A 27,708-nucleotide genomic window follows, 5' to 3' on the forward strand; every position below is an offset into this window, starting at 1 on the left:
TGAGTGAAGAAGTTTCTCCTCATCTCAGTCCTAAATGGCTTACCCCTTATCCTTAGACTATGTCCCCTGGTTCTGGACTTCCCCAACATCGGGAACGTTCTTCTTGCATCTAACCTGTCCAGTCCCATCAGAATTTTATATGTTTCTATGAGATGCCCTCTCATCGTTCTAAACTCCAGTGAATACAGGCCCAGTCGATTGGTGGAGATGTCATTGCATTTGTTGCAGGATATTATATTAAATGCTAATTAAATCTCCTATTCCCCTTGGATTGCCATGTGCCTTAACCATGACTAAGAAGACAGCCCCCAGTGTAATTGACTTTGCACACCAGCCTTCTAGCTGGTTAGGGGATATTTAGAAGTCTGAATTTACGCTCAGCGAGAGCTGGATTAAGACCAGACCTTTGCTGCCTTCAGAGAGGGGAATTTAAAAAAATCTGTTAGCCTGAACCGAAACGCCCAAAGAGGAAAGGCCAACAGTCTACTACATTGTGCCACACAATCTCTGATTTAAAAACTTGATTTGGATTTGATTTCTCTTGGAGATATCAAAGAGTGAATGCTAATGTACATCACTGCCTCCACCTGCCATCATCATAGGCGGTCCCTCGTATCGAGGATGACTTGCCAACACATCAAAAATGGATGAGTTCACAGATGTTTCAATGAAGGACCTGATATTCCAGGTCCCGAACTACACGTTGAAGGGTGGAAGTTGCCTGTCGTGGATTTTTTTAACATGTGGTGGCCATTGCACATCAGCCACCACACGGGCTTGACAGAGCTAGGTTTTGGTCCAGTGGCAAGGATTAAGAGTTAGCTCACCTGTCCAACTGGTGAGATCAGCCCCCCAAAGAGCTTTTCCCAACCGATCAGACCCTGAACCTAAATGTCCTAATATGTTGATCTGCCACCCCCAGCAGAAGCCTATGAGCAGGCGATATTTGAGCCCGGAACAGACTGCTGGTACTGTTGATGACTTGAGCGCTTAATCTACTCCATATGACATTCCTCCTTCTGCTCTTCAAGCAGAGATATTAACCTATTCAGAATAAACCTGCCATCATCCATGTTAAGGAAACAGACTGAGGAATACCATATGGTCAAAGTAAGTCTTCATTCACTGATACTGTCAACAAATAGCTCGGTCAAAGTGATTTCCTCGTCAAGAATGCTTGTCCATTCATAAAACTAAAGTGAACCTCTATTCTTGGCTCCATTGGCATTGGATTTGTGCAAAGCCTCACACCTTCTGCTCCAGACAGAAGGCTTAATAATTCCAGGGGAATGTGTGGCGTTTTGAGATGGTAACGATGGTACTTGACCTGGACTAGACCCAAACCAAGTCTGATTATTTGGATTGCGTTCTCTAAAAGGAAGATGCTCGGAAGTTTGGGTACTCTTTGCTAGTTTAACGAGCTTCAGAATAAGGGGTCGCCCATTTAAGACGGAGATGAGGAGGAATTTCTTCTGAGGGTTGTGAATCTTCTCTGCCCCAGAGAGCTGTGGAGGCTGGGTCATGGAATATATTTAAGGTGGAGATAGACAGATTTTTGCTCGAGAGGGGAGTCAAGGGTTATGGGGAGCGGGCGGGGAAGTGGAGTTGAGGCCAGGATCAGATCAGCCATGATCTTCAATATTGAATGGCGGAGCAGGCTCGAGGGGCCGAATGGATGACTCCTGCTCCCATTTCTTGTGTTCTTGTGGCCTCAATGCTCACCATGCATGCTGAAATTGGACTGGGCGCTTGTTCCCTGTTAGCTGCCATGATATGAACACTACCAGTTTCAAGGGCTACACTGGGAACACCTCGGTTCTGCCGACAGGTACGGGCCTCCTTTTCCCATCCTCACGCCCACCCCCGCCAGCATCACTCATTCTCACCCGAGGTCAGCTTTGGGGCCGGGCGGGAGGGCGCCTCGTTGCCGTTGAGGTTTCGGAGGAAAACGCGGAGTTTTTGGTGCTCGCCGGACGAGCGACTGTTGAAGCGGGCCCTCGGCGGTGAGGGCAAGCAGCGGTCACTCTGCAGCAGGTGAACAAAACCGGAGAAGTGCGATCCCAGACCCGCCATCATATTCTCCCTGATGCTGTTCACTGTCTCCTCGTCACATTCAAGAAGGCTCCTCAGTAGCTTGTTGTAATACCTGGAGGCGGTGACACCAATGAAGTAAAGAAATTAAGTGAGAGCTCAGCTTGGCATTTAAAAGGGAAATTCAAAACCAATAATTCATAGAATCAAGGAAATATTACAGCATGGAAGGAGGCCATTTTGGCCCATCGTGTCCGCTCCAGCCGACTAAGAGCCATCCAGCCTAATCCTACTTTCCAGCTCTGGGTCCATAACCCTGTAGGTTACAGCACTTGAAATGCATATCCAGGTACTTTTCAAATGTGGTGAGGGTTTCTGCCTCTGCCACCCTTTCAGGCAGTGAGTTCCAGACTCCCACCACCCTCTGAGTGAAGAAATTTCCCCTCGTATCTCTTCTAAACCTCCCCCCAATTACTTTAAATCTATGCCCCCTTGTTGTTGACCTCTCTGCTAAGGGAAACCGAGAAACATAGAAAATAAGTGCAGGAGTAGGCCATTCGGCCCTTCGAGCCTGCACCACCATTCAATAAGATCATGGCTGATCATTCACCTCAGTACCCCTTTCCTGCTTTCTCTCCATACCCCTTGATCCCTTTAGCCGTAAGGGCCATATCTAACTCCCTCTTGAATATATCCAATGAACTGGCATCAACAACTCTCTGCAGCAGAGAATTCCACAGGTTAACAACTCTGAGTGAAGAAGTTTCTCCTCATCTCAGTCCTAAATGGCTTACCCCTTATCCTAAGACTGTGACCCCTGGTTCTGGACTCCAACATCGGGAACATTCTTCCAGCATCTCACCTGTCCAGTCCTGTTCAAATTTTATATGTTTCTGAGATCCCCTCTCATTCTTCTAAACTCCAGTGAATACAGGCCCAGTCGATCCAGTCTCTCCTCATGTCAGTCCTGCCATCCCTCAATAGCAAGAGTGTCCTTCCTCAGATCAGGAGACCAAAACTGAACACAATATTCCAGGTGAGGCCTCACGAAGGCCCTGTACAACTGCAGTCAGGCCTCCCTGCTCCTATATTCAAATCCCCGAGCTATGAAGGCCGACATACCATTTGCTTTCTTCACCGTCTGCTGTACCTGCATGCCAACTTTCAATGACTGATGTACCATGATACCCAGGTCTCGTTGCAACTCCCCTTTTCCTAATCTGCTGCCATTCAGATAATATACTGCCTTTGTGTTTTTGCCACCAAAGTGGATAACCTCACATTTATCCACATTATACTGCATCTGCCATGCATTTGCCCACTCACCTAACCTGTCCAAGTCACCCTGCAACTTCTTAGCATCCTCCTCACAGCTCACACAGCCACCCAGCTTAGTATCATCTGCAAACTTGGAGATATTACACTCAATTCCTTCATCTAAATCATTGATGTATATTGTAAATAGCTGGGGTCCCAACACTGAGCCCTGCGGCACTCCACTAGTCACTGCCTGCCATTCTGAAAAGGACCCATTTATCCCGACTCTCTGCTTCCTGACTGCCAACCAGTTCTCTATCCACGTCAGTACTTTACCCCCAATACCATGTGCTTTAATTTTGCACAACAATCTCTTGTTTGGGACCTTGTCAAAAGCCTTTTACAAATACATCACATCCACTGGTTCTCCCTTGTCCATTCTACTAGTTACATCTTCAAAAAATTCCAGATTTGTCAAGCATGATTTCCCTTTCATAAATCCATGCTGACTTGGACCGATCCTGTCACTGCTTTCCAAATGCGCTGCTATTTCATCTTTAATAACTGATTCCAACATTTTCCCCACTATTGATGTCAAGCTAATCAGTCTATAATTACCCGTTTTCTCTCTCCTTTTTTAAAAAGTGGGGTTACTTTAGCTACCCTCCAGTCCATAGGAACTGATCCAGAGTCGATAGACTATTGGAAAATGATCACCAATGCATCCACTATTTCTAGGGACACTTCCTTAAGTACTCTGGAATGCAGACTATCAGGCCCCAGGGATTTATTGGCCTTCAATCCCATCAATTTCCCTAACACAATTTCACGCCTAATAAGGATTTCCTTCAGTTCCTCCTTCGCACTACACCGTAGGTCCCCTAGTATTTCCGGAAGGTTATTTGTGTCTTCCTTCATGAAGACAGAACCAAAGTATTTGTTCAACTGGTCTGCCATTTCTTTGTTCCCCATTATAGATTCACCTGAATCTGACTGCAAGGGACCTACGTTTGTCTTCACTAATCTTTTTCTCTTCACATAACTTTAGCAGTCAGTTTTTATGTTCCCAGCAAGCTTCCTCTCATACTCTACTTTCCCCCTCCTAATTAAACCCTTTGTCCTCCTCTGCTGAATTCTAAATTTCTCCCAGTCCTCAGGTTTGCTGCTTTTTCTGACCAATTTATATGCCTCTTCCTTGGATCGAACACTATCCTTAATTTCCCTTGTTAGCCATGGTTGAGCCACCTTCCCAGTTTTATTTTTACTCCAGACAGGGATGTACAATTGTTGAAGTTCATCCATGTGATCTTTAAGTGTTTGCCATTGCCTATCCGCCGTCAACCCTTTAAGTATCATTCGCCAGTCTATTCTAGCCAATTCATGTCTCATACCATCGAAGTTACCTTTCCTTAAGTTCAGGACCCTTGTCTCTGAATTAACTGTGTCACTCTCCATCTTAATAAAGAAATAGTTCCTGGAATATCGTGTTCAGTTTTGGTCTCCTAATCCAAGGAAGGACATTCTTGCTATTGAGGGAGTGCAGCGAAGGTTCACCAGACTGATTCCTGGGATGGCAGGACTGACATATGAGGAGAGACTGGATCGACTGGGCCTGTATTCACTGGAGTTTAGAAGAATGAGAGGGGATCTCATAGAAACATATAAAATTCTGACGGGACTGGACAGGTTAGATGCAGGAAGAATGTTCCCGATGTTGGAGTCCAGAACCAGGGGTCACAGTCTTAGGATAAGGGGTAAGCCATTTAGGACTGAGATGAGGAGAAACTTCTTCACTCAGAGTTGTTAACCTGTGGAATTCTCTGCTGCAGAGAGTTGTTGATGCCAGTTCATTAGATATATTCAAGAGGGAGTTGGATATGGCCCTTATGGCTAAAGGGATCAAGAGGTATGGAGAGAAAGCAGGAAAGGGGTACTGAAGTGAATGATCAGCCATGATCTTATTGAATGGTGGTACGGGTTCGAAGGGCCGAATGGCCTACTCCTGCACCTATTTTCTATGTTTCTTCCTATCCACTCTATCCAGGTCCCTCATAATTTTATACACCTCAATCAGGTCTCCCCTCCGCCTCCTCTGTTCCAAAGAAAACAGACCCAGCATCTCCAATCTTTCCTCATAGCCAAAATTCTCCAGTCCAGGCAACATTCTTGTAAATCTCCTCTGCACCCTCTCCAGTGCAATTACATCTTTCCTGTAATGTGGTGACCAGAACTGCACACAGTACTCCAGCTGCGGCCTAACCAGTGTTTTATACAGTTCAAGCATAACCTCCTTGCTCTTGTATTCTATGCCTCGACTAATAAAGGCATGTATTCCATATGCCTTCTTAACCACCTTATCTACCTGGCCTGCTACCTTCAGGAATCTGTGGACCTGCACTCCTTGTTCCTCTAAACATTTCAGTGTCATATCATTTAATGTGTATCCCCTTGCCTTGTTAGACCTCCCCAAATGCATTATCCAGATTAAATTCCATTTACCACTGTTCCGCCCACCTGACTAGTACATTGATATCGTCCTGCAATCCGCAACTTTCTTCTTCATTGTCAATCACACAACCTATTTTAGTGTCGTCTGCAAACTTCTTAATCATACCCCCAACATTCAAGTCCAAGTCATTGATATATACCACAAAAAGCAAGGGACCCAAGCACTGAGCCCTGCGGAACCCCACTGGATACGGCCGATTATAGAAAGATAGAAATTTACAGCGCAGATGGAGGCCATTTCGGCCCAGCGTGTCCATGGCGGCCGACAAAGAACCGCACGGCCCTTGGTCAGTATCCCTGAAGGTTACATATAAACCTATGAATATTATCACAGAGAAGCTGCTTCTGCTCATCTTTCAACTTCAAGACTAGATAATAGGTCTTGATTGTTCACTCAAGCATCTCAATTTCCAATGGAAGTTCAGGTCAATTACAAGTCTTTAAATGTTTAGAAGAATGCGCATTCATATTGTAATGTATGCACCGGTGACCATATATCCGCAGCATAGCAAAGACCGCCTATTCCCACCTCCGTAACATCGCCCGTCTCCACCTCTGCCTCAACTCATCCGTTGCTGAAGCCCTCATCTATGCCTTTGTTACCTCTAGACTTGACTATTCCAACGCACTCCTCTCCCACATTCTACCCCACGTAAACTAGAGGTCATCCAAAACTCGGCTGCTCGCATCCTAACTCGCACCAAGTCCCGCTCACCCATCACCCCTGTGCTCGCTGACTTACATTTCAAAATTCTCATCCTTATTTTCAAATCCCTCCACGGCTTCGCCCCTCCCTATCTCTCTAATCTCACCATTAGCGGGTCTATCTTTTGGGTTAAACTGTCTACCAGTTCAGGTGGACGTAAAGCATTATTTGCACAAGATCAGGAAGTTCTCCCCGGTATCCTGGCCAACATTTGTCCCTCAACCAATATCAACAAAATCGATTTAACTGGTCATTTATCTCACGGCTGTTTGTGGGACCTTGCTGTGCACAAATTGGCTCTCATGTTTCTTAGTGACAGTACTTCATAAAGTAATTCATTGGTTGTGCAGTGCTATGGGACAGGCAGGGCTCTATATGTATAATGTATTTGCTTCGTGGGTTCTTTGCTAAGAATTCACGGCTACACATTTGCTGTTAAGAATGAGCTGGTTTATTAGCAAAGGTGTAACAATCAAACTGAACCTGACCAGTTCATACACCAGGCTCACAACTGCATGCCTCATCGTGGAGAACCTGGACTCCATTAACTGGTTGGGGTTTTACTGAGTCTTGTGCACATCATGTGACTGGCTCAGCCACTCACACTGCAAGAGTACCACAAGCCTGTGAGCATGTTAACAACGACAACAACAACTTGTCAGGACTGCAGTGAAGTGTCACCTAGATGAAGTGCTCAAGTCCTGGAGTGGGACTTGAACCCACGACCTTCTGACTGTAGAGGCAAGAGAGTGCTGGCCACTGAGCCAAACTACATTTGGAAATGGCTTTTGTGGGACCAAAAACCCCGAATATCTCGCTTTCGCCGCAGTCTGAGATGACGTGTGCTGGGTTAAAAGTTCAAGCAGTTTTCCTGATCAGCACGAATTGTAAATTGAAGTTTAGATCAAAGCAGAGAGTGTCTCCACAGAAAAGGAGGTGTAGAAGATGCGAGAGTCATTCGGCCATATTCGAATGTGTCAATTTGGTCACCTGTGTGTCATAGTAATAAAATTCATGGCAAGAGTTGATTGCGGCAATAAATCAATTTCGGGATGTTGAGTGGTTGTTAAGTTTTTATTGTCAGTCTGTCAGTATTTGTATATACTTTCGATGTACCATGATTTATTGATGGTATGTATGGACATATGTATGGAATATAGAGTTCAAAGACCTGATTTTGTATGAGAGGCGTGAGTGAACACTGTTTGAGCAGAACCTGGATTTGGAGTGTGTGTCTCAGGAGGAGACACTAGAAACAGAACGTGTGTGTCTCAAAAGCAGGGAGCATACACTGGTTTTGTGAAGTGAGCGTCTCAGCAACTTTCATACTGGTTTTTGTGAAGTATGAAGGTTAAATGAAGACCTGATCCTGCCATTACTACAACTGAGTGTGTGTGTGCGTAATGACGACTGAAGCAACAAAATGAAAAAGAGCAAGAAAGCAGTCCTACAGCTTTCATCAGCCAAAAGTCTATGGCGACATGCAGTCACACGATGGGCCGAATGGCCTCCTCTGTGCTGTAAATTTCTATGATTTGAGTACCGCTGCAAACAGCCTATTCTTACCGGAATGAGATCATGTATCTCTCACTTCAGTTGGGCAAGATGTGGGACCTAACCTGATAAGTGTGATGACCATAGAGGTGTCCCCGAGATTGGTCAAACCCCAAGTGCCGGTCAAGTAACCAGATCTCCTCCACAAATTGCCAATGGCTTTGAGGGGGCAGAAGGGGAGCGGGGACCCCCGATGGGGAGGAATACACCATCGAGGGTCGGATGAGCTAATCTGGGATTAGCCAAAAGCACTCACAACCTGAAAGCCATGCATTTATATAGCGCCTTTCGTGACCGCGGGACGCCCCAAAGCGCTTTACAACCAATGAAGTACTTTTGGAGTGTAGTTACTGTTGTAACGTCGGAAACGCGGCAGACAATTTGCGCACAGCAAGCTCCCACAATCAGCAATGTTAATCTGTTTGTTTTTAGTGATGTTGGTTGAGGGATAAATATTGGCCAGAGCACCGGGGAGAACTCTCCTGCTCTTCTTCGAAATAGTGCCATGGGATCTTTTACATCCACCTGAGAGAGCAGACAGGGCCTCGGTTTAACAACTCATCTGAAAGACGGCTCCTCCGACAGTGCAACGCTCCCTCAGCACTGCACTGGGAGTGTCAGCCTAGATTTTGTACTGTCAATGAAGGTGTGACCATGGACTGTGCGAAACACAGGGATTTAGCTCCAGCCTTATTAAAGAGGTCTGGAAGTCAATCACTGGACCTGTGACACTAGTTGACTAATGATGATGCTGATTATTTAAATACAAATGAGAAGAGTTCAAAGAACAGGCGCTTTGTTTGGTTTTATAACACAGTGATGACTTACAAGGCTCTTTGAAGAAAAGTGGGACGGATATTTAGAGTTCCGATGCCCCACAGCTAAACCTGACACAGAAAATATTCAGGTTGCTATCTGATGAATTAAATGAGTCAAAACTACATTTTTCTGTCAGTCATAAGAAGCGTTGGATGAAAAAAGGCCAAGGTCCATCTAGTTCACCTTCCATCATCCTGGCCGTCTCATTATACAACGATAATGGAGTTGTTAATTTTTAATAGCAAGCAATCTCTATCAATTAGTTTACAACTGACTCGGACAAGATGCAGAGAAACCCCCGTGCTGGAGAACTTTGGGAAGCAGAGGTCCAGTTCACCTGTTCCTTCCGAGCTCGCTACACTTCCCACACGTCAAGTCACTCATAATGAAGAGAAATTATTTTTTTAAATTTTCATTGGATAGAACCAATACTAACTGACTGTGGCATAAGAATTAGGAGCATTAGTCGGCCATTCTGCCCCTAGAGCCTGCTCCGCCATTCAATAAGATCATGGCTGATCTTCGACCTCAACTCCATTTTCCTGCCCGATCCCCATATCCCTCGATTCCCTTAATATTCAAAAATCTAATGATCTCTGTCTTGGATCTACTCAAAGACTGAGCCTCCACAGCCCTCTGGAGTAGAGAATTAGGAGCAGGAGTAGGCCATTCTGCCCCTAGAGCCTGCTCCGCCATTCAGTGAGGTCATGGCTGATCTTCGACCTCAACACCACTTTCCTGCCCGATCCCCGTATCCCTTGATTCCCTTAATATGACAAAACAAAATATGGTTGTACTCATTTAATTGACCAGATAGCGAGCTGAATATTTTCAGGTCTCCCGAGGGTAGTCTGAGTTCTGATGCCCAATCACTTCCAGGACACACCGCCGTACCTGTTTTTTAAACGTTCGGGGAGCTGGATGACCTCTGTTATCGCCACGGTGTTGCGTTTTGCCATGGAACAGATGTCCAGTTTCCTGTAACATTCCTCCTGGATGTCGGCTATCATTTTTTGAAAAGCGGAACATCTGCGGATGGTGAAGAAGGCTTTGGATGTGATCCCGTTAACGATGCACTTTAAGCTGTCCTTGACGAAAGCTTTTCCCTGCGGTATAAAACACTGGTCAGTCATGGAACACTGCACAGCAGCCAACGTGCGCACTGGAAGTAGCTACAAAAGGACTCAACTGGAAGCCCCTGACACAATGGTCCAAGCTCTTAACTAACAACAGCACTCTATTCAAATGTCAGCATCCATGTTTGTTGTTGGAGATATGGAGGACAAATGGTTTGGATCTGAAGCTTTGGTTCAATCAGTTTAGAAACATAGAATAGTTACAGCATGAAATAAGGCCATTCAGCCCATCAAGCCGGTGCCGGCTCTCTGCAAGAGCACTTCAGCTAGTCCCACTCCCCCGCCCTTTCCCCGTAGCCCTGAAATTTTCTTTTCTTCTCTTCAGGTACTTATCTAATTCCCATTTGAAAGCCACAATTGAATCTGCCTCCAATACCCTCTCAGGCAGCGCATTCCAGATCCTAACCACTTGCTGCTTAAAAAAAAAGCTTTTCCTCATGTTGCCTTTGGTTCTTCTGCCAATTGCTTTAAATCTGTGTCCTCTGGTTCTCGACCCTTCTACCAATGGGAACAGTTTCTCTCTATCTACTCTGTCCAGACCCCTCATGATTTTGAACACCTCGATCAAATCTCCTCTCAACCTTCTCTGCTCTAAGGAGAACAACCCCAGCTTCTCCAGTCTATCCACGTGACTGAAGTTTGGTCCACAATAAAATCTTTCTCTACATTTTCAACTTCCTCTCCCTTCCTTGTCCTACCAATAATTATTGCTAACCCTACCGAAGTACGATGAGATACCTAACTGTAGAAAAAGGCAAAAAGAAGCCTCTTTTTCTCCAACATCATGTGGTCCCTCCCGATAGATCCCACCTTTACCTCGAGTTTCCCATGTTCAGTCTTGCCCAGAGATGGTTTCCTTACATGCTGCTTGTCCACACTTCACCAATGGTTGAAGCTCATGGACATTACAAGCTTCATGGGACAAGATTCGTTGAATCGCAAAGGCTTCATCAGAGGAATTCTCTCGTCGTTAAATGGGTTTCTGCAAAACATATTCCCAAGATCCAAGACTGCATGAGATGCCTTACCCCAATAGCCTCCAGACACTTAAAATCTTTCTGGCTCATTCTTACGAGTGGGTACATAGGGCTCCTGGATTACACTGACTATCGCTCTTGGCGACAACTTCAGAACTTCTGCAATAATGCCTTGTCTTGAAAGACAAAAAACTGGATGCTTCCCTCTACAATTGCTACCATTCTGAGCTAACTAACTTCCACCCTAATTTAGCTTCAGGTCTGTGGTTCACCAGCTCTCTCGATGTCGCTCTGATGTAACTGATTTACCCGAGCAGTGTCACCATGGTGCCCCCGTGTTCTCGCAAGGCGACTTAAGAGTGCGTGAGACTTTGCAACGGTAAGAAGTGTTGCGGGGCCATCCTACATAAATTGACGTGATCCAAAACTCGGCTGCCCATGTCCTAACTCGCACCAAGTCCCACTCACCCCTGTGCTCGCTGACCTACATTGGCCCCTGGTTAAGCAACGCCTCGATTTCAAAATTCTCATCCTTGTTTACAAATCCCTCCATGGCCTTGCCCTCCCTATCTCTGTAATCTCCTCCAGCCCCACAACCCCCGAGATATCTGCGCTCCTCCAACTCTGCCCTCTTGAGCATCCCTGATTAAAATCGCTCAACCTTTGGTGGCCGTGCCTTCTGTTGCCTCGGCCCCAAGCTCTGGAACTCCCTGCCTAAACCTCTCCGCCTCTCTATCCTCCTTCAAGACGCTCCTTAAAATCTATCTCTTTGACTAAGCTTTTGGGCACCTGCGCTAATTTCTACTTATCTGACAATATTCCTGTGATGCGCCTTGGGACGTTTCACTGTGTTAAAGGCGCTATATAAATACAAGTTGTTGTTGTTGTTGTTATGATCTGGAATGCACTGCCTGAAAGGATGGTGGAATAACTTTCAAAAGGATATATACTTGAAGGGGGAAACCTTTGCAGGGCTATGGGGAACAGCAGCGGGGCTTGGGACTAATTAGATCGCTCTTTCAAACAGCCAGCAAAGGCACGATGGGCCGAATGGTCTGCTTTTATACTGCGTGTTTCTATTCTATTTAATTTGGGGGTTAGAGTTGAGGTTTGAATGGGTTACATGAGTGACTTTGTCCGGCAAGATTTACCAAGGTACGATAAAAACGAGGAGCTCTGTATATTCCACCCATCAATAAAAACCATCATAGCATTCAATCATCAATCAATACATAAAGAACAACCTGCTTAATTAGGTTTGAAATTTATCTACTGCTAGTTTGAACCTGTGCCCTATTTTCCTCTGCTCATGGTTTGTCCTATAATCCTTGGAGTATAGCAGGTCGAGCCTGTACTCATTGGAATTTATAAGAATGAGAGGGGATCGTATTGAAACGTTTAAGATTATGAGGGGGCTCGACAGGATGCTGAGAGGATGTTTCCCCTCATAGGGGAATCTAGAACTAGGGGACATAGTTTCAGAATAAGGGGTCGCTCATTTAAAACGGAAATGAGGAGGAATTTCTTCTCTCTGAGAGTTGTGAATCTTTGGAATTCTCTACCCTAGAGAGCTGTGGAGGCTGGGTCAGTGAATATATTTAAGGTGGAGATAGACAGATAAGGGAGTCAAGGGTTATGGGGAGCGTGCAGAGAAGTGGAGTTGAGGCCAGGATCAGATCGGCCATGATCTTATTGAATGGCGGAGGGGCTGAATGTCCTACTCCTGCTCCTATTTCTTATGTTCTCGTGTCTTGAAATGGTGCTCTGGATTTGCCTTTCCTCAGCCGTTTACGACCTTGTGTAACATGGTGAGATTCGCTTTCAGTTTCCTCTTCTTGCTGCAGAGTCCAGGTTCCTCCGACCTTCCCTCCCAACTCAATTCTTTGGGGTTAGCTTGTCATTCTGTACCAGTCTACTTCACTTCCAACGCCTAAAAGTCTTGCGTCTCCATGACCCAAATCATCATGACACAGTTCCTGAACTAGTTCATCCTGCCGTGGTGGTCACGAACTGCAGAGTCTACTTTTACAAACGGTCAAAGTAACGAGAAGGTATAACCATCAGAAAAAACTGAACAGGCTGGGTCTCTTTTCTCCAGAAAAGAAAAAGCTAAGGGATGACCTGATGGAATTTGAAATTGTGAAGGGGTTTGATAGGGGTCGACGTAGAGAAAAGGTTTCCAGTTGTGGAGGGTCCAAAACCAGGGGCCATAAATATAAGACAGTCACGAATAAATTGAATAGGGAATTCAGGAGTATAATGTATGCCCCTGTGAGTATGCTCACAGGTTTGTGGAGCTGTTGAGCTGGGAGTGGCTTAGCCAGTCACGTGATGTTCACAAGACTCAATAAAACCCAGCCAGTTGGATTCGGGGGATCCACGATGAGGCAGGTGGTTGTGAGCCTGGTGAATGAACTAGTGTGTAGTGTGATTGTTAAACCTTTGCTAATAAACCAACTAGTTCTTAATAGCAATGTGTTGCTATGAATTCTTAAGCAAAGAACCCATGAAGCAAATACATTACAAGGAGAAATTTCTTTACCCAGAGTGGTGAGAATGTGGAGCTCGCTATCACAGGGAACGGTTGAGGCGCATAGTATGGATAGATTTAAGGGGAAGCTGGATAAACACATGAGGGAGAAAGGAATGGAAGGACATGATGATTGGGTGAGCTGAAGTAAGGAGGTAGGAGGCTCGTGTAGATCACAGACCAGTTGGGCCGAATGGCCTGTTTCTGTGCTGTAATTATGATGTAGTTCGGTTTGATACTACGTAAGACGCAGTTGAAACTGCACCAGTGTCCAAAAGAAGTTGTACCGGATCGGTCACTCATCGCAACCAATGGGATGATGGGTCTTCTTTCCCTTTCTTCAACAAAGGACAAACGCTAACATGAAAATGAATAATGACAGACCAAAGAATTCTTCGCAAGCCCATGTTGTAGTTGGCTTGCAGCCAACCCGCTTCACTGGTTCAGACAACAATCTTATTCTATACTTGGAAGCCACACAGGCAAGCGGCAACTCTTGTCTTCAGCGTTTCTGGTGCGTCTGTACCTTGACTACCTGCTGCAGTTGGAGGCGTAACTAAACGCCGAAGCATTTGCGTGTCTGTGCATGCAATCTTCAACAAATGCAGCAGTAGCCATTGTCCACTGCACACATCTGAACATAACATTAGAAATAGGAGCAGGAGTTGGCCATTCGGCCCCTAGAGCCTGTTCCGCCATTCAATAAGATCACAGCTGATCATCGACTTTCCCGCCTGATCTCCATATCCCTGGATTCCCTTAGACTCCAAAAATTTGTCTATCTCAGTCTTGAATATATTCAGAGACTCAACATCCACAGCCCTCTGGGGCAGAGAATTCCAAAGATTCACCACCCTCTGAGTGAAGAAATTCATCCTCATCTCTGTCTTAAATGGCCGACCCCTTATCCTGAGACTATGCCCCCTAGTTCTAGACTCTCCAGCCCGGGAAACAACCTCTCTGCATCTACCCTGTCAAGCCGCTTAAAATCTTGTATGTTTCAATGCGATCACCTCTCATTCTTCTAAACTCCAGAGAGTATCGGCTCATCTTGATTCACTGATGACGCAATGATACTTCAGAAAATTGTACATTTACTTATCAAGAGATGACCACCATGAAATCAAGCATGGAGAGATTACTGATTATCTTAGCTGAAGTCCTCAGCAGCTAATCGAAAGGCAAACTGGTTTGGGACAACCTTCCTAAAGTCAGCAATAGTTCAAAGGATTGCCATTGCAGCAAGGGTTTACAAGGGCAATATTTGTCGTCTTCCGACACCCTTTTAATAATTTTCCTTCTCCCAATCCATCAGTCCTTATTGAACCAGGAGGACAACCTGTTCCCAGCCCTTCACCAGTGTCATCTGTAACTCCCCGCTTGGGTCAGGCTAGATGAGAACAATCAAGGGTCACCGTTTCTCTGATGACTCCCCTTCCGCCACCCAATTACCATCTACATCTCCTTCCCTTTAGACATGGCTTATGCTGGGAGTTCACGGTGCAGGGAATCTCGGGCACCATCCTGCAACTCCCTCTTCAACCGTGGTTTTCAGTTTCATTCATGGAACAGGAATCGGTTGCAGGTTAATAGCATTCGTCCAACTGACCTTTAATTGTCATTCAGAATCTTGGTCCATTTAACACTGCTCTTGTTCAGTTATCACCTGAGCGGAGGGCAGAAGGAAATATCTGCAGGGAGGATTGCAGACCTAGCAGTGGAACCCGCTAGATGTTCGTTCTATTGACTGGCTGCGTGGGACGTGCAAATTCCATCCCCCAGATTCTCTGTTGTGCCCAGATAATGGTCAACGCAGGGATGGTGAAGGCATAAATAAAAGAAAAAAGACTTGCATTTCTATAGCGCCTTTCACAAACTCAGGACTTCCCAAAGCGCTTTACAGCCAATGAAGTACTTTGAGTGTAGTCACTGTTGCAATGTAGGAAACACGGCAGCCAATTGCGCACAGCAAGCTCCCACACTCAGCAACGTGATAATGATGAGATAATCATTTATTTAGTGATGTTGATTGAGAACATAAGAAATAGGAGCAGGAATAGGAATCAAGCCCGTGAGTGATTAATATTGGCCCAGGACACTGGGGAGAACTCCCCTGCTCTTCTTCAAAATAATGCCATGGGATCTTTTACGTCTACCTGAGAGAGCAGACGAGGCCTCGGTTTAACGTCTCACCCAAAAGACGGCATCTCCGACAGTGCAGCGCTCCCTCAGCACCGCATTTGGAGTGTCAACCTAGATTTTTATGCTCCAGTCTCCTGGAGTGGGACTTGAAGCCACAACCCTTTGACTCGGGGGCGAGAGAGAGCGCGGCCTACTGAGCCACGGCTGACTTATCTACCCCATCGTACCGCTATAGAGCCTCGTCTGCAAACTCCGTACCTGAGTGTCAAATTTAGCAGCGCTATGCAGGAAGGACCTGCAGATATCGTACATGCCGTCTGTGTCGCAGGTCGAATTCTCCAGGCAGGCAAAGGCCCCGCAGCCCACGTGGAGGGCGTTATTCAGGCATCGGATGATTTCGGCTGCAGGAGGGGGGAAAAAGAACAAACTGTGAAAGTTCATGGAATCACAGAAATTTGCAGCATGGAAGGAGGCCATTTCGGCCCATCGTGTCCGCGACGGCCGACAAAGAGCTATCCGGCCTAATCCCATTTTCCAGCTCTGGGTCCGCAGCCCTGCAGTACTTCAAGTACTTTTTAAATGTGGTGAGGGTTTCTGCCTCTGCCACCCTTTCAGGCAGTGAGTTCCAGACCCCCACCACCCTCTGGGTAGAAAAAACTTCACCTCAGATTCCCTCTAAACCTCCTAGCAATTACTTTAAATCTATGCCCCCTGGTTGTTGACCCCTTTGCTCAGGAAAATAGGTCCTTCCTAACAACTCTATCCAGGTGTCTCATAACTTTTAAATGTCAATAAGGTCTGTCCTCAGCCTCTTCTGTTCCAAAGAAAACAAATCCAGCCTATCCAATCTTTCCTCATAGCTAAAATTCTCCAGTCCAGGCAACATCCTCGTAAATCTCCTCTGCACCCTCTCTGAAGCAATCACATTTTTCCTGTAATGTGGTGTATAAAGTAAACTTGGGAAGAGTGCCACAGACCTTGGCCAAGTTGCAAGGATGTCCAGAAGTCTGTAGGAATTGAAAATTAGGCTCCAGGATACTGCTGTGAGCTAGTAGGGAGAAAAATCATAGGGTTATTTTTAAAGAAGGTGTCTTTTATTCAATTCTTTTGAATACTTTTGTTCATTGGTTCCAAAAATCTTGGAGAATTTGTTTTGACTGCCGATCGAGACTCATCCAATCGGCTTTCAGATTAGCATGGGAAGGTGGTGTGCTGCGGTGATGGACGTGTTGGGTAACCAATGGGAGCGTGGGGGTGGGACAGTTGGATGCTGGCGGCCACATCATGAAACCTCCAGGACTACATTCAACCAAAGTTGGCAACCCCAGACTTCAGACGCTCACGGTAAGGTAAGGCAAGGTAAGGGTTGTGTCCATGCGGGTTTACCGGTACAGTTGCCAACTCTAGCTTGACGCATTTCTAGAGCTTTCATCACATGACCTTCTGCCTCCAACAGCCCCACCCCTCAAGATCCCGCCATTGGCACAGCGCACCTCCTGCTCACAGCCAATTTGGAAGTGAACAGACTCTTTTGTTGCCTGATTGACTCTTTACCCGAGCCACTGACTCCATCCCTCTCCCCAAATTCTGTCTGAGGCTGAACCAGACTGTTCGCAACCTTGGTGTCATATTTGACAATGAAATGAGCTTCCAACCACATATCCGCAGCATATCTAAGACCGTCTACTTCCAGCTCCTTAACATCGCCTGTCTCCGCCCTTGCCTCAGCTCATCTGCTGCTGAAACCCTCATCCATGCCTTTGTTACCTCTGGACTTGACTATTCCAATGCACTCCTGGCTGGCCTCCCACATTCTACCCTACATAAACTAGAGGTGATCCAAAACTCGGCTGCCCATGTCCTAACTCGCATCAAATCCCGCTCACCCATTAATCTCATCATCATCATCTGACCTGCTGACCTGCATTGGCTCCCGGTTCAACTACGCCTCAATTTCAAAATTCTCATCCTTATTTTCATATCCGTCCATAGCCTCGCCCCTCCCTATCTCTGAAAATTCCTCTTGCTACACCGCCCCCGCCCCCCCCCCACCCCCCCGAGATGTCTGCGCTCCTCTAATTCTGCCCTCTTGAGCACCCCTGATTATAATCGCTCAACCATTGGTGGCTGTGCCTTCTGTTGCCCTGGGCCCCAGGCTCTGGAACTCCCTCCCTAAACCGCTCCACCTCTCTACCTCGCTTTCCTCCTTCAAGGCGCTCCTTAAAACCTACCTCTTTGACCAAGCATTCTGGACACCTGCGCTAATTTCTACTTATGCGACTCGGTGTCAAATTTTTATCTCCTGTGAAGCGCCTTGGGACGTTTCACTAATGTATAGGCGCTATGTAAATGTAAGTTGTTATTGATTGGATGATTCTCGATATTTTTTAGCGCTAATATGCAAAAACAATATGAAATAAAAACACAACTTTTTCAAATTCCCCGATGATTTTTTTTCTCCCTGGGTTGCTTACAGCAGGGTCCAGGAGATATTCATCTTCGATTCCTAGAGCCCCCAGGTCTGGGAGATTGGCCACCCCAGTCACCAGTGATGGACTTGACGTCCCATTGGGAGTTAAGGTGCTACGAGCTCACAGGGACGTGCGCTGATGGATTAGATTTCTTGACCGTCTACTGCCCCTTTACCCACAATGAAGATTTAATAATATCGCGGCAACCAAATCGCTGCCGCCCGTATCCTAACTCGCACTGAGTCACATGGGCCGTATCTTTGGGCCATGCCAAGCAGGGAGGGGAGCCGGTGGCAGCAGTTGTGGAGGGAAGTCTCGGAGCAGGGCTGTTTCAAGTCTTCTCCCGCTACTTGGGGAAAGCCAAAGACATGGGATAGAGAAACAAATATGTGTGTGCATTAGCTTATTTTAAGCTCCTGTGGCATTGATCGTGGTAATGTCGGGGCTACACCATGGTTAAGATGTGCCAGCCTGGCCTGTCCCTTTAAGGCCACTTGCTCCAAACAGGCAAATCCAGATAACTGTCGCTCATTACGATGCTGAAATCAATCTGAGAACAGTTGTAATTGTTAATTTTAGGTTGTGGGCCAATGGCGTCATTCCTTTTTTATTTTAAAGATGGTTTTGGACCCACGTGACATCTGGAGTACGATGAACACGAGATGTTTCATTTGTGAAAACGCGGGTGGCATTGCTCATAAGATGGGTGATCGGATGTTGTAAGGAGAGACATGTTATAGCATGTAATGCATAAGGTATTATTCTGCTGTTCAAGTAAATGGCCATAACGTTAGGTGAGGTCAGTCAGAGTTCAATTGTCAGAACCCGGGACAAAATGCCTGGCCTTCTTACTTTTTTCAAACTGTGATTGCTGAGGTCAGTCAGATGTTACAGTGATTCTGATTCTTGTGTTAATACGGTAGCTTCAGTTGCCATTGGCCCTTCCTGGTACAGGCCACGACTTTCGCTATACTTTTATTTTCTTCTCCCCATCATTCACACATTTGCATGTGTGTGACAATGTCACACCTGCAATGTGACACACACTGGTGAGCATGACATGTATCATTTTTGTTATAATATGAGAAAATCTTCCAGGGCAGTGCTCGCAGTAAGCCAGAGGATGCACACTGTTTAGTAAGACCAGGAATATTCAACCATGAACATAGGAACTGGAATGGACCATTTAACCCCCTTTCGCAAAGTCGAATGAACAGTGTAACTGTGTGTCCCATTTAAGGATGCAAAGTCAAACTACAATGTCAAATAAGCAGCGGGCGAATTCATGCAGATCTTAGTCCAGAAACAACAGATTTTGGGTTAATAAAAAGTACTGTTGTTTCTTTATAATTTGAAGTGTGACGGTTAAGGTGCGACAGGAATCGCACATGGGACACACCGCTTAGCATTTTTATTTATTAATATATTGATAAGCTGACATCTTCATGCCGCTCCTGTCAGCTTTTAAGTTCACTATATCCACGTTCGATGCAAATGGTCGATGGAAGCTTGCGGGGCTGTAATTAAACCCTCCTGTCAGTGGAGGCACTGCAGCATCACTTAGACCACCAGCGTGTAATCACAGCATGACAAGAGGCAGTCACCATTAGAAATGTGCGCAGAGCGATTTATATTGGAATAAAAACATGATATATGACTTTAAAATGGGGAGTAAATTATGTCTGCATGCCCTGGTCTGAAAATCACCCCGCCTTTAATCCACCACCTGAAGATTACACTTGGTCTTAACTCCCTATGGGAGGTGACTGGTGTCTATAATATGTAGCAAACTGGGCTCGATGGGATGTGGAATATAATTCAGGCTTCCGTTACTTGGTCCTGACATTTCTCTCACCACTCCGTATTTAAATCACTATCGTCAATGAGCCACAGAAAGCAAATTAGCTCAAGCCGGCACAGTTTAAGAAAGAACTTGCATTTATATAGCGTCTGTCACATGCTCATGAGATCCCAAAGTGCTTTACAGGCAATTCAGTACGTTTAAAATGTAAGCGCTGTTGTAATGTAGGGAAATGTGGCAGCCAATTTACACTCAGCAAGCTCCCACAAACAGCGATTTGAGACAAATGACCAGATCAGTTGGGATAAATAGTGGCCAGGTCATCGGGGAGATAGTGCCATGAGATCTTTCATGAGAAGGCAGGAGAGACCTCGGTTTAACGTCTCATCCGAAAACCTGACAGCTTATAGAGCAGCGGAGGCTCCCTCAGCAGAGACTCGAGTTTCAGTCGAGACTGCGTGCGGAAGCCTTTGGAGATTGCTACTCCTGAGCCAAGGTTGCCGCAGGCACAATAATGGTGACTGCACATCAAAAATAACTCGGCGGATGTGAAGCTCGTGGGGATCTCCCTGAGGAGACGATCGGAGTGCTTAAGAAATTGAGATTCTTTCTTTCTCAGCACCAGCAGTACGATTTACTGAAAACTCAATGTCCTCACTTAAAAACAATCCCTCCGTTTGACATGAAGCTATGGGACACTAAGGAAGGCACACTTTGTGTTAAGGATCTTATCAAGAAGAATCTTAAATCAGTATTCCGAAATGGATTATTACTGTAACAAAAAGATACAACAGTGAAATACACTTTTGATACTCGAGACGACATTCAGCCATGTTCATGTTCACTGCTACAAATCTGGGGCAGTGCATTGAAAGGGTGTTTGACGTGATTTCTGTGGCATTCCTATAACCGACGCATGTCTCCTCAGCGAGAGTGGTATTGGAAGCAGCCATGCAGTGCCACAGGAAGGAAAATAGAAAATGCTGCGTTGGCAGAACCGAAATCACAGAAACTACTTTTCACATTTTTGGGGTTGGTTTTTTGGTTTTTGGGACGGTCGAGCGAGACTCAATCCGTGATTGAGTGTTACAAAAAAAAACCCCAACTTAATACAAAGCAACCTTCATCCCCAGGGTCGTAGTACATGCACAAATGCAGTCAAAAAAAAGCAAGATCAAATAGTATTGTCCACTGTGCCATATCCATACAAAGGCTCATAAGTCACTGCCTCAAAGTTCACTTTCCATTCTATCACAAATGTATTAAAAAAAAACTTAGCAATTCCTTTGTCTTGTGCCACTCTGGTGATTTGCCCTGGCTTTCCTTGGCAATGAAGTACTTTGAGGAGTTACCACGCACGCACGCACAGCCTGGGCACTGCAGGGCACGAGGCATTGCTGCAGTCTAGTCTGTGCAAGCTTACCCCTTGCCTTTTGCAATTAGTGCAGATCCCCGCCCCCACCCCCCCACACACACACACTCCACAAGCAAAGCTGTCTCCAGTAAGTTATTTAGCAGTCACCTTTAACAACCCCCTACCCACCCCACCACACTCCAGTGCAAAAGTCTGAAATAAAAAAGAACCTTATTCTATGCTTCCACCATATTTAATGACAGTGCAAAAGCAGATTTACACTGAAAGGATACCAGTTTCATTTTGAAAGCAAAATGACCAGTTTTTGTTTTAAACATAAACTGCGAACACACATCTCACACTAGGAAATCATTGCCCAGTTGAGCCTGGACGGTGAATTCTCTGCCCATTTCTACCAACCAAGTATTCCTCTCCTTTAAAAAAAATCCCAAAGGAAAATGAGAAATAGGTAGGTTTAAAAAGAGCATGCATTTAAATACCTGCACTTGATTGCCTGCAGGCAGAGGGTGGGGGTCAAGTGAGTGGGGTCTGAGGCTGAGTGCAAGGGGCACTGCAAGCTTTGTTTGCCCCTGGGGTGGGTAAATGTGGGAGCTTTGATCTTGAGCCTTGGGGCAGCAGAAAAGTGGGAGCTTTGATCTTAAGCCCTGGGGCAGCAAACACCAAGTAGAAAAGTGGGAGCTTTGATCTTAAGCCCTGGGGCAGCACACACCAAGCAGAGACAGTTTGCATTTACCTGAATTCTGCGCTGACAGCCTGGTTCTTCTGGACGCCAGTGACTCGTTCTGCTCCTCAACAGGTAGGGCTAGTTCATCTGCAGTCGACCAGCCGCCCAGCTTCAGCGACACCAGGATGGCGAAAAGGGCTGGCTTGTGCAACATCGCTGCGGCGGTCTCGGTTGATCAGGCGTTTTGTTGCTTGATGTGCAGCGCTTCTCTCTCTCTCTCTCTCGCACCAGCCTAAGTGTGCATTGGCAGAGATGTGTGTGTGCATGTATGTGTATGTGTGTGCCACTTTCCTGGCTGCAACGGTCACATTTATACAAGTCTTACCTCGGGGGGGGAAGATCTTAGTCAAATCGTAACCAAAAACATGCCTACCAATGAAAGCCAGCTCGCTGGAAACTGTCCATTCACAATCCGATCTCGCTGCTCAGCACACTGAATAATTCTTCCAAAGTTCCAGGCGCCTGCGCACAGCCAGCTTGCAACTTTTACAGGCGTTTTGCATTTCAATTTTTTTTTGCAATGCAGGTGCAGATCAGCCCAGGGGGGAAAAAAATCAGACTTCGAGGTGTTCACAAATCAGCTGCAAATCTCCGCGCAAACCCAAGGCATCCTATTACATTTTAATTGACGTGAATTAAAAAATATATATATAACATTTTGGCACTGTGCAATACCTTTCCTGCTGTTGGCGTGACAGTTCGACTTTGCTGCTTGCAAATGACTCAAATCATCATCATGTCTGTTCTCCCAGTCGGATTCTATAGGTTTTTTTTTGTAGCAGCAGAGAAATGGATGCACTTTTTATTTTAAAGACTTGCATTTATATAGCGCCTTTCACGACCACCGGACGTCTCCAAGCGCTTTACAGCCAATGAAGTACTATTTCAGTGTAGTCACTGCTCTACTGTGGAAAATGCGGCAGCCAATTTGCGCACAGCAAGCTCCCACAAACAGCAATGTGATAATGACCCAGATAATCAGTTTTTTTTGTTATGTTGATTGAGGAATAAATATTGGCTCCAGGACACCGGGGAGAACTCCCCTGCTCTTCTTCGAAATCGTGGCCCTGAGACCTTTAACATCCACCTGAGCATGCGGGACCTCGGTTTGACATCTCATCCGGGACAGTGCGGCGCTCCCTTAGCGCTGCACTGGAACGTCAGCCTAGATTTATGTGCTCTAGTCCCTGGATTGGGACTTGAACCCACAACCTTCTGACTCGGAGGTGAGTGTGCTGCCCACTGAGCCACAGCTGACACTTTGCCTGTTGCTATGTATTGGGCTAGCACAGGCATGATGGGCCGAGTGGCCTGTTACTGTATCATTCTGTGATTCTGCTTTGGGTGAAGTGTTGCTAAGCTTAAGATTTTAATCTAGGCGGGTGGGGGTCCCAGAGGTCCTGTTGATTTCAGTATCTTCATTCCACCACAAATTCCTTTGCTGCACAGTCATCAAAAAAATCTTGTGATCCCCATGGAATGCCCCCTCGTGTGAAAGCTCAAGAATCATTGTGTTGAAGTGCCTTATTTGTTTCTGATCGCCTGCATTGTGTTTCTAGATGTGCAAGTATATTTCAGTGCTGTCATATTCGGGGAGCGCAATTCTAGGGCTCAAGTGCAAATATTCATATCTCCCATTGAACCATGCCCCACCACAAATATTAATACTTGCAGAGATTATTAGTATGATTACAATCTCAATAATTCTCTGCAAATCAGGATGCACTCCTGGGGACCTCCTGCAAGTATTCATATATCACATTGACACCCCCCCACCCCCCCTTGCCCTGTGAATATTATTGGCAGCATTGGAGGTTCGGCAGTTTACTGGGTATGTTATTGTGCAAATCGTCCAGAGATTGCAGGTTCAAATCCCACCACGGCAGTTTTGAGAATGAGTTCAGTTTACAAAAGCTGGTTGACAGTTCATAGTGACCATCAAGCTACTGAAAAAACTCAACTCGTTCATTAATATCCCTTAGGGAAGGAAAGCTGCGGTCCTTACCCTGTCCAATATTTATCCTGTCCTGGGGCCAATATTTATCCCTCAATCAACATCACCAAAACACATTATCTGGTCATTATCACATTGCTGTCTGTGGCAGCTTGCTGTGCGCAAATGGGCTGCTGCGTTTCCTACATTACAACACTGACTACACTTCAAAAGTACTTCATTGGCTGTAAAGCTCTTTGGACGTCCTGGGGTTGTGAAAGGCACTATAGAAATGCAAGTATTTCTTTACTTGGTCTGGCATACATGTGACTCCACTCTCACGCTAACTGCACTCGGATATGGCCTGGCTAGCCACTCAGTTGCATTAAATAGACGAAGGCTGGTCTCGGGGCAACTCGGGATGGGCAATAAATTTCAACCTTGCCAGCGATGCCCACATCCCCAGACTGAATAAAGAATGTGTATTTCTCCAGCTCCTTTCACAACCTCAGGACGTCTCAAGGTGCTGTTACAGCCAGTGAAGTATCCTCGAAGTGTTACCACTGTTGTAATGCAGGAACCGCGGCCACTAAGAATCTCTGTCTCCCCTCTGTAAATAATGGCGCACTCCCTCTATCTCTCTCACTTCCTCTTTCCCCCTCCCATGGTCGCCAGCAGATTCCCAGTGGGTCAGACCAATGCCCCCGGGTGCAGTGACAGTCTCTTACCCCCGAGTCCCAGGCATGGGGCAGATTGCAGCCCCAGCAGTCAGGGAGGGTGAGGAAGGTGAGGAGGGAGGGTGAGGAGAGGAGAGGAGAGAGGAAGGGTGAGAAGGGAGGGAGGAAGGGTGAGTAGGGAGGGAGGGAGAGGAGGGAGGAAGGAGGGGAGGGAGGTTGAGGAGGGAGGGTGGGTGAGGAGAGGAGGGAGTGAGAGGGAGTGAGAGGAGGGAGGGAGGATGAGGAGGGAGTGAGAGGAGGAAGGGTGAGGAGAGAGGGAGGGGAGGGAGGGTGAGGGCAGGATCCAGGAACCCCACCCCAAACATTCACATGCTCCTGGGGACACCCTGGAAACATTGACACACTCCTGGGGAACCCCTACATTGGAGTTCACACACACACACACTCCCAATGTCAGGTACTCAAAGGAAACAAACCAACTCGATTTTGGTTTGGTGCAACAGCAGCAGAAATAATGTGTCAGTAAGTCAGGCGATTCCGAAATCTGTTGATGTCGTGGACCTTTCGTAGACCACCTCGAGGATCCAGGAACCCCAGTTTAAAAAACCGAGCTGTTAAATTTCATTTCACGCTGGCTGAAGGTAGACAGCAACAGGTGTGACATGGTGCCAGGTTGCGTCTCCAAGCCGGAGACGCACTATTTGTTGAAATGGAGCACACCATTCACAAGGTGACTTCTCACCGCAGTTCGTGCTTCAATGCAATGTCGGCATTCGCTCCCGATAATGGGCTGATAAATGTTGGTGTGTTTGTGCAGTGAGCTGAACGCACATTGGGGCCAACACTCCTACCTGTTTATTTTTCGAAAAGTGCGACATTACATTTTTTTTTAGTCAAAGCCGCTGACACTTCGCGGGAACGTGCAATTCCTGAGGATGTGACTTAATTAGCAGTCGTGCGAGAACAACAAATAGCAGCCACCCATGAGGCACCTGCAAAAATGATCCTGGAATACTTCTCGCATAGCAAATAAGCTGCTCCCAACTGGTGTGTACATCGGAGAGTCACTTCACCCAGCTGCAAAGAAAGACTTGCATTTATATAGTGTCTATCATAAGAGCATAAAAAATTTAAGAAATAGGAGCAGGAGTCGGCCATTCGGCCCCTCGAGCCTGTTCCACCATTCAATAAGACCATGGCTGATCTTCGACCTCAACTCCACTTGCCCGCCCTATCCCCATATCCCTCGATTCCCTTCGTGTCCAAAAATCTATCGATCTCTGTCTTGAATATATTCAACGACTGAGCCTCCACACCTCTCTGGGGTAGAGAATTCCAACAATTCTCCTTATCTCAGTCCTATGTGGCTGACCCCTTATTCTGAGACTGTGACCCCTGGTTCTAGACTCTCCAGCCAGGGGAAACATCCTCCCTGCATCTACCCTGTCAACCCCCCTTAGAATCTTATAAGTTTCAAAGCGATCATTCTTCTAAACTCGAGGGAGTATAAGCCTAGTCTACTCGATCTCTCCTCATAGGACAATCCCCCCATCCCAGGAATCAGTCTGGTGAACCTTCGTTGCATCCTCCTCTAAGGCAAGTATATCCTTCCTTAGGTAAGGAGACCAAAAAACTGTACGCAGCACTCCAGGTGTGGTCTCACCAAGAACCTGTACAATTGTAGTAAGACTTTCTTACTTTTATACACCAATTCCTTTTTAATAAAGGCTAACATACTATTTGCTTTCCTAATTGCTTGCTGTACCTTTAGGACGCCCCATAGCGCAGACGATGAAGTATTTAGAAGGATAGTCACTGTTGTAATGTAGGAAACACAGCAACCAAGTTGCGCACAGCAAGATCCCACAGACCTCATTCACTGTCGCCGCCCGCCTCAATTCGAGCAGGATCCCAGCCCATAGATTCCCACCGTTGTATCGTTAGACAAGTCAGGAGGCAGCACACACACATGCGCTCCGACAGTGGAGAAGCACAGAGATAGGCAGTCCCTCGGAATCGAGGACGACTTGCTTCCACTCTTAACATGGGTCCTTAGGTGGCTGAACAGTCCAATACGAGAACCACAGTCCCTGTCACAGGTGAAACAGATAGTTGTTGAGGGAAGGGATGGTTGGGGAGTCTGGTTTGCTGCGTGCTCTTTTCGCTGCCTGTGCTTGATTTCTGCATGCTCTCGGCGATGAGACTCGAGGAGCTCAGCACCATCCCGGATGCACATCCTCCACTTAGGGCAGCACTCCAATCAACAACAACAACTTGCATTTATATAGCGCCTTTAACATAATAAAATGTCCCGAGGCGCTTCACAGGAGTGCTCAAGATGAAAACAAATACATTTGACACCGAGTCACAGAAGGAGAGTTTAGGGCAGGAAAGAGGTAGGTTTTAAGGAGTGTCTTAAAGGGGGAAAGAGAGGTGGAGAGGTTTCGGGAGGGAGGTCAGAGCTTGGGACCCAAACAGTTGAAGGCACGGCCACCAATGGTTGAGCAGTTATAAATAGGGATGCTCAGGAGGGCAGAACTGTAGGAGCGCAGATATCTCAAAGTTGTGGGGCTGAAGGAGATTACAGAGATAGGGAGGGGCGAGGCCATGGAGGGATTTGTAAACAAGGAAGAGAATTTTGAAATCGAGGCGTTGCTTAACTGGGAGCCAATGTAGATCAGTGAGCACAGGGAGTGATGGTTGAACGAGACTTGGTGCGAGTTAGGACATGGGGAAGCCGAGTTTTGGATCAGCTCTAGTTTACATAGGGTGGAATGTGGGAGGCCAGCCAGGAGTGCGTTGGAGTAGTCAAGTCTAGAGGTAACAAAGGCATGGATGAGGGTTTCAGCAGTGGATGAGCTGAGGCAGGGGTGGAGAACGGGCGATGTTACGGAGGTGGAAGTAGGCGGTTTTATCAGGCCATTCAGGAGAGAAGTTAGGAAATACATCTTCATGCAAAGGGTGATCGAAGTATGGAACTCTCTCCCACAAAAAGCAATAGATACTAGCTCAATTGATAATTTTAAATCCATTCATACCTTTAAAAACTTGCATTTATATAGCATCT

At 46.3% G+C, this 27,708-nt stretch overlaps 1 protein-coding gene across 1 annotated transcript; it reads right to left on the reverse strand.

Moving 5' to 3' along the window:
* Nucleotides 1–1,872: 1,872 nt before the first annotated feature.
* LOC139234767 (stanniocalcin-1-like) lies at nt 1,873–22,185 on the reverse strand. Its single transcript, XM_070865458.1, has 4 exons — nt 22,041–22,185; nt 15,919–16,061; nt 9,770–9,981; nt 1,873–2,146 (listed from the first exon to the last, which is right to left on the reverse strand). Exons 1-4 carry the CDS (start codon nt 22,183–22,185, stop codon nt 1,873–1,875), a joined length of 774 nt encoding a protein of 257 aa, XP_070721559.1.
* Between the last annotated feature and the right edge of the window lie 5,523 nt (nt 22,186–27,708).

This window comes from Pristiophorus japonicus, chromosome 22 (assembly GCF_044704955.1).
Source record: "Pristiophorus japonicus isolate sPriJap1 chromosome 22, sPriJap1.hap1, whole genome shotgun sequence".
Taxonomy (NCBI): domain Eukaryota; kingdom Metazoa; phylum Chordata; class Chondrichthyes; family Pristiophoridae; genus Pristiophorus; species Pristiophorus japonicus.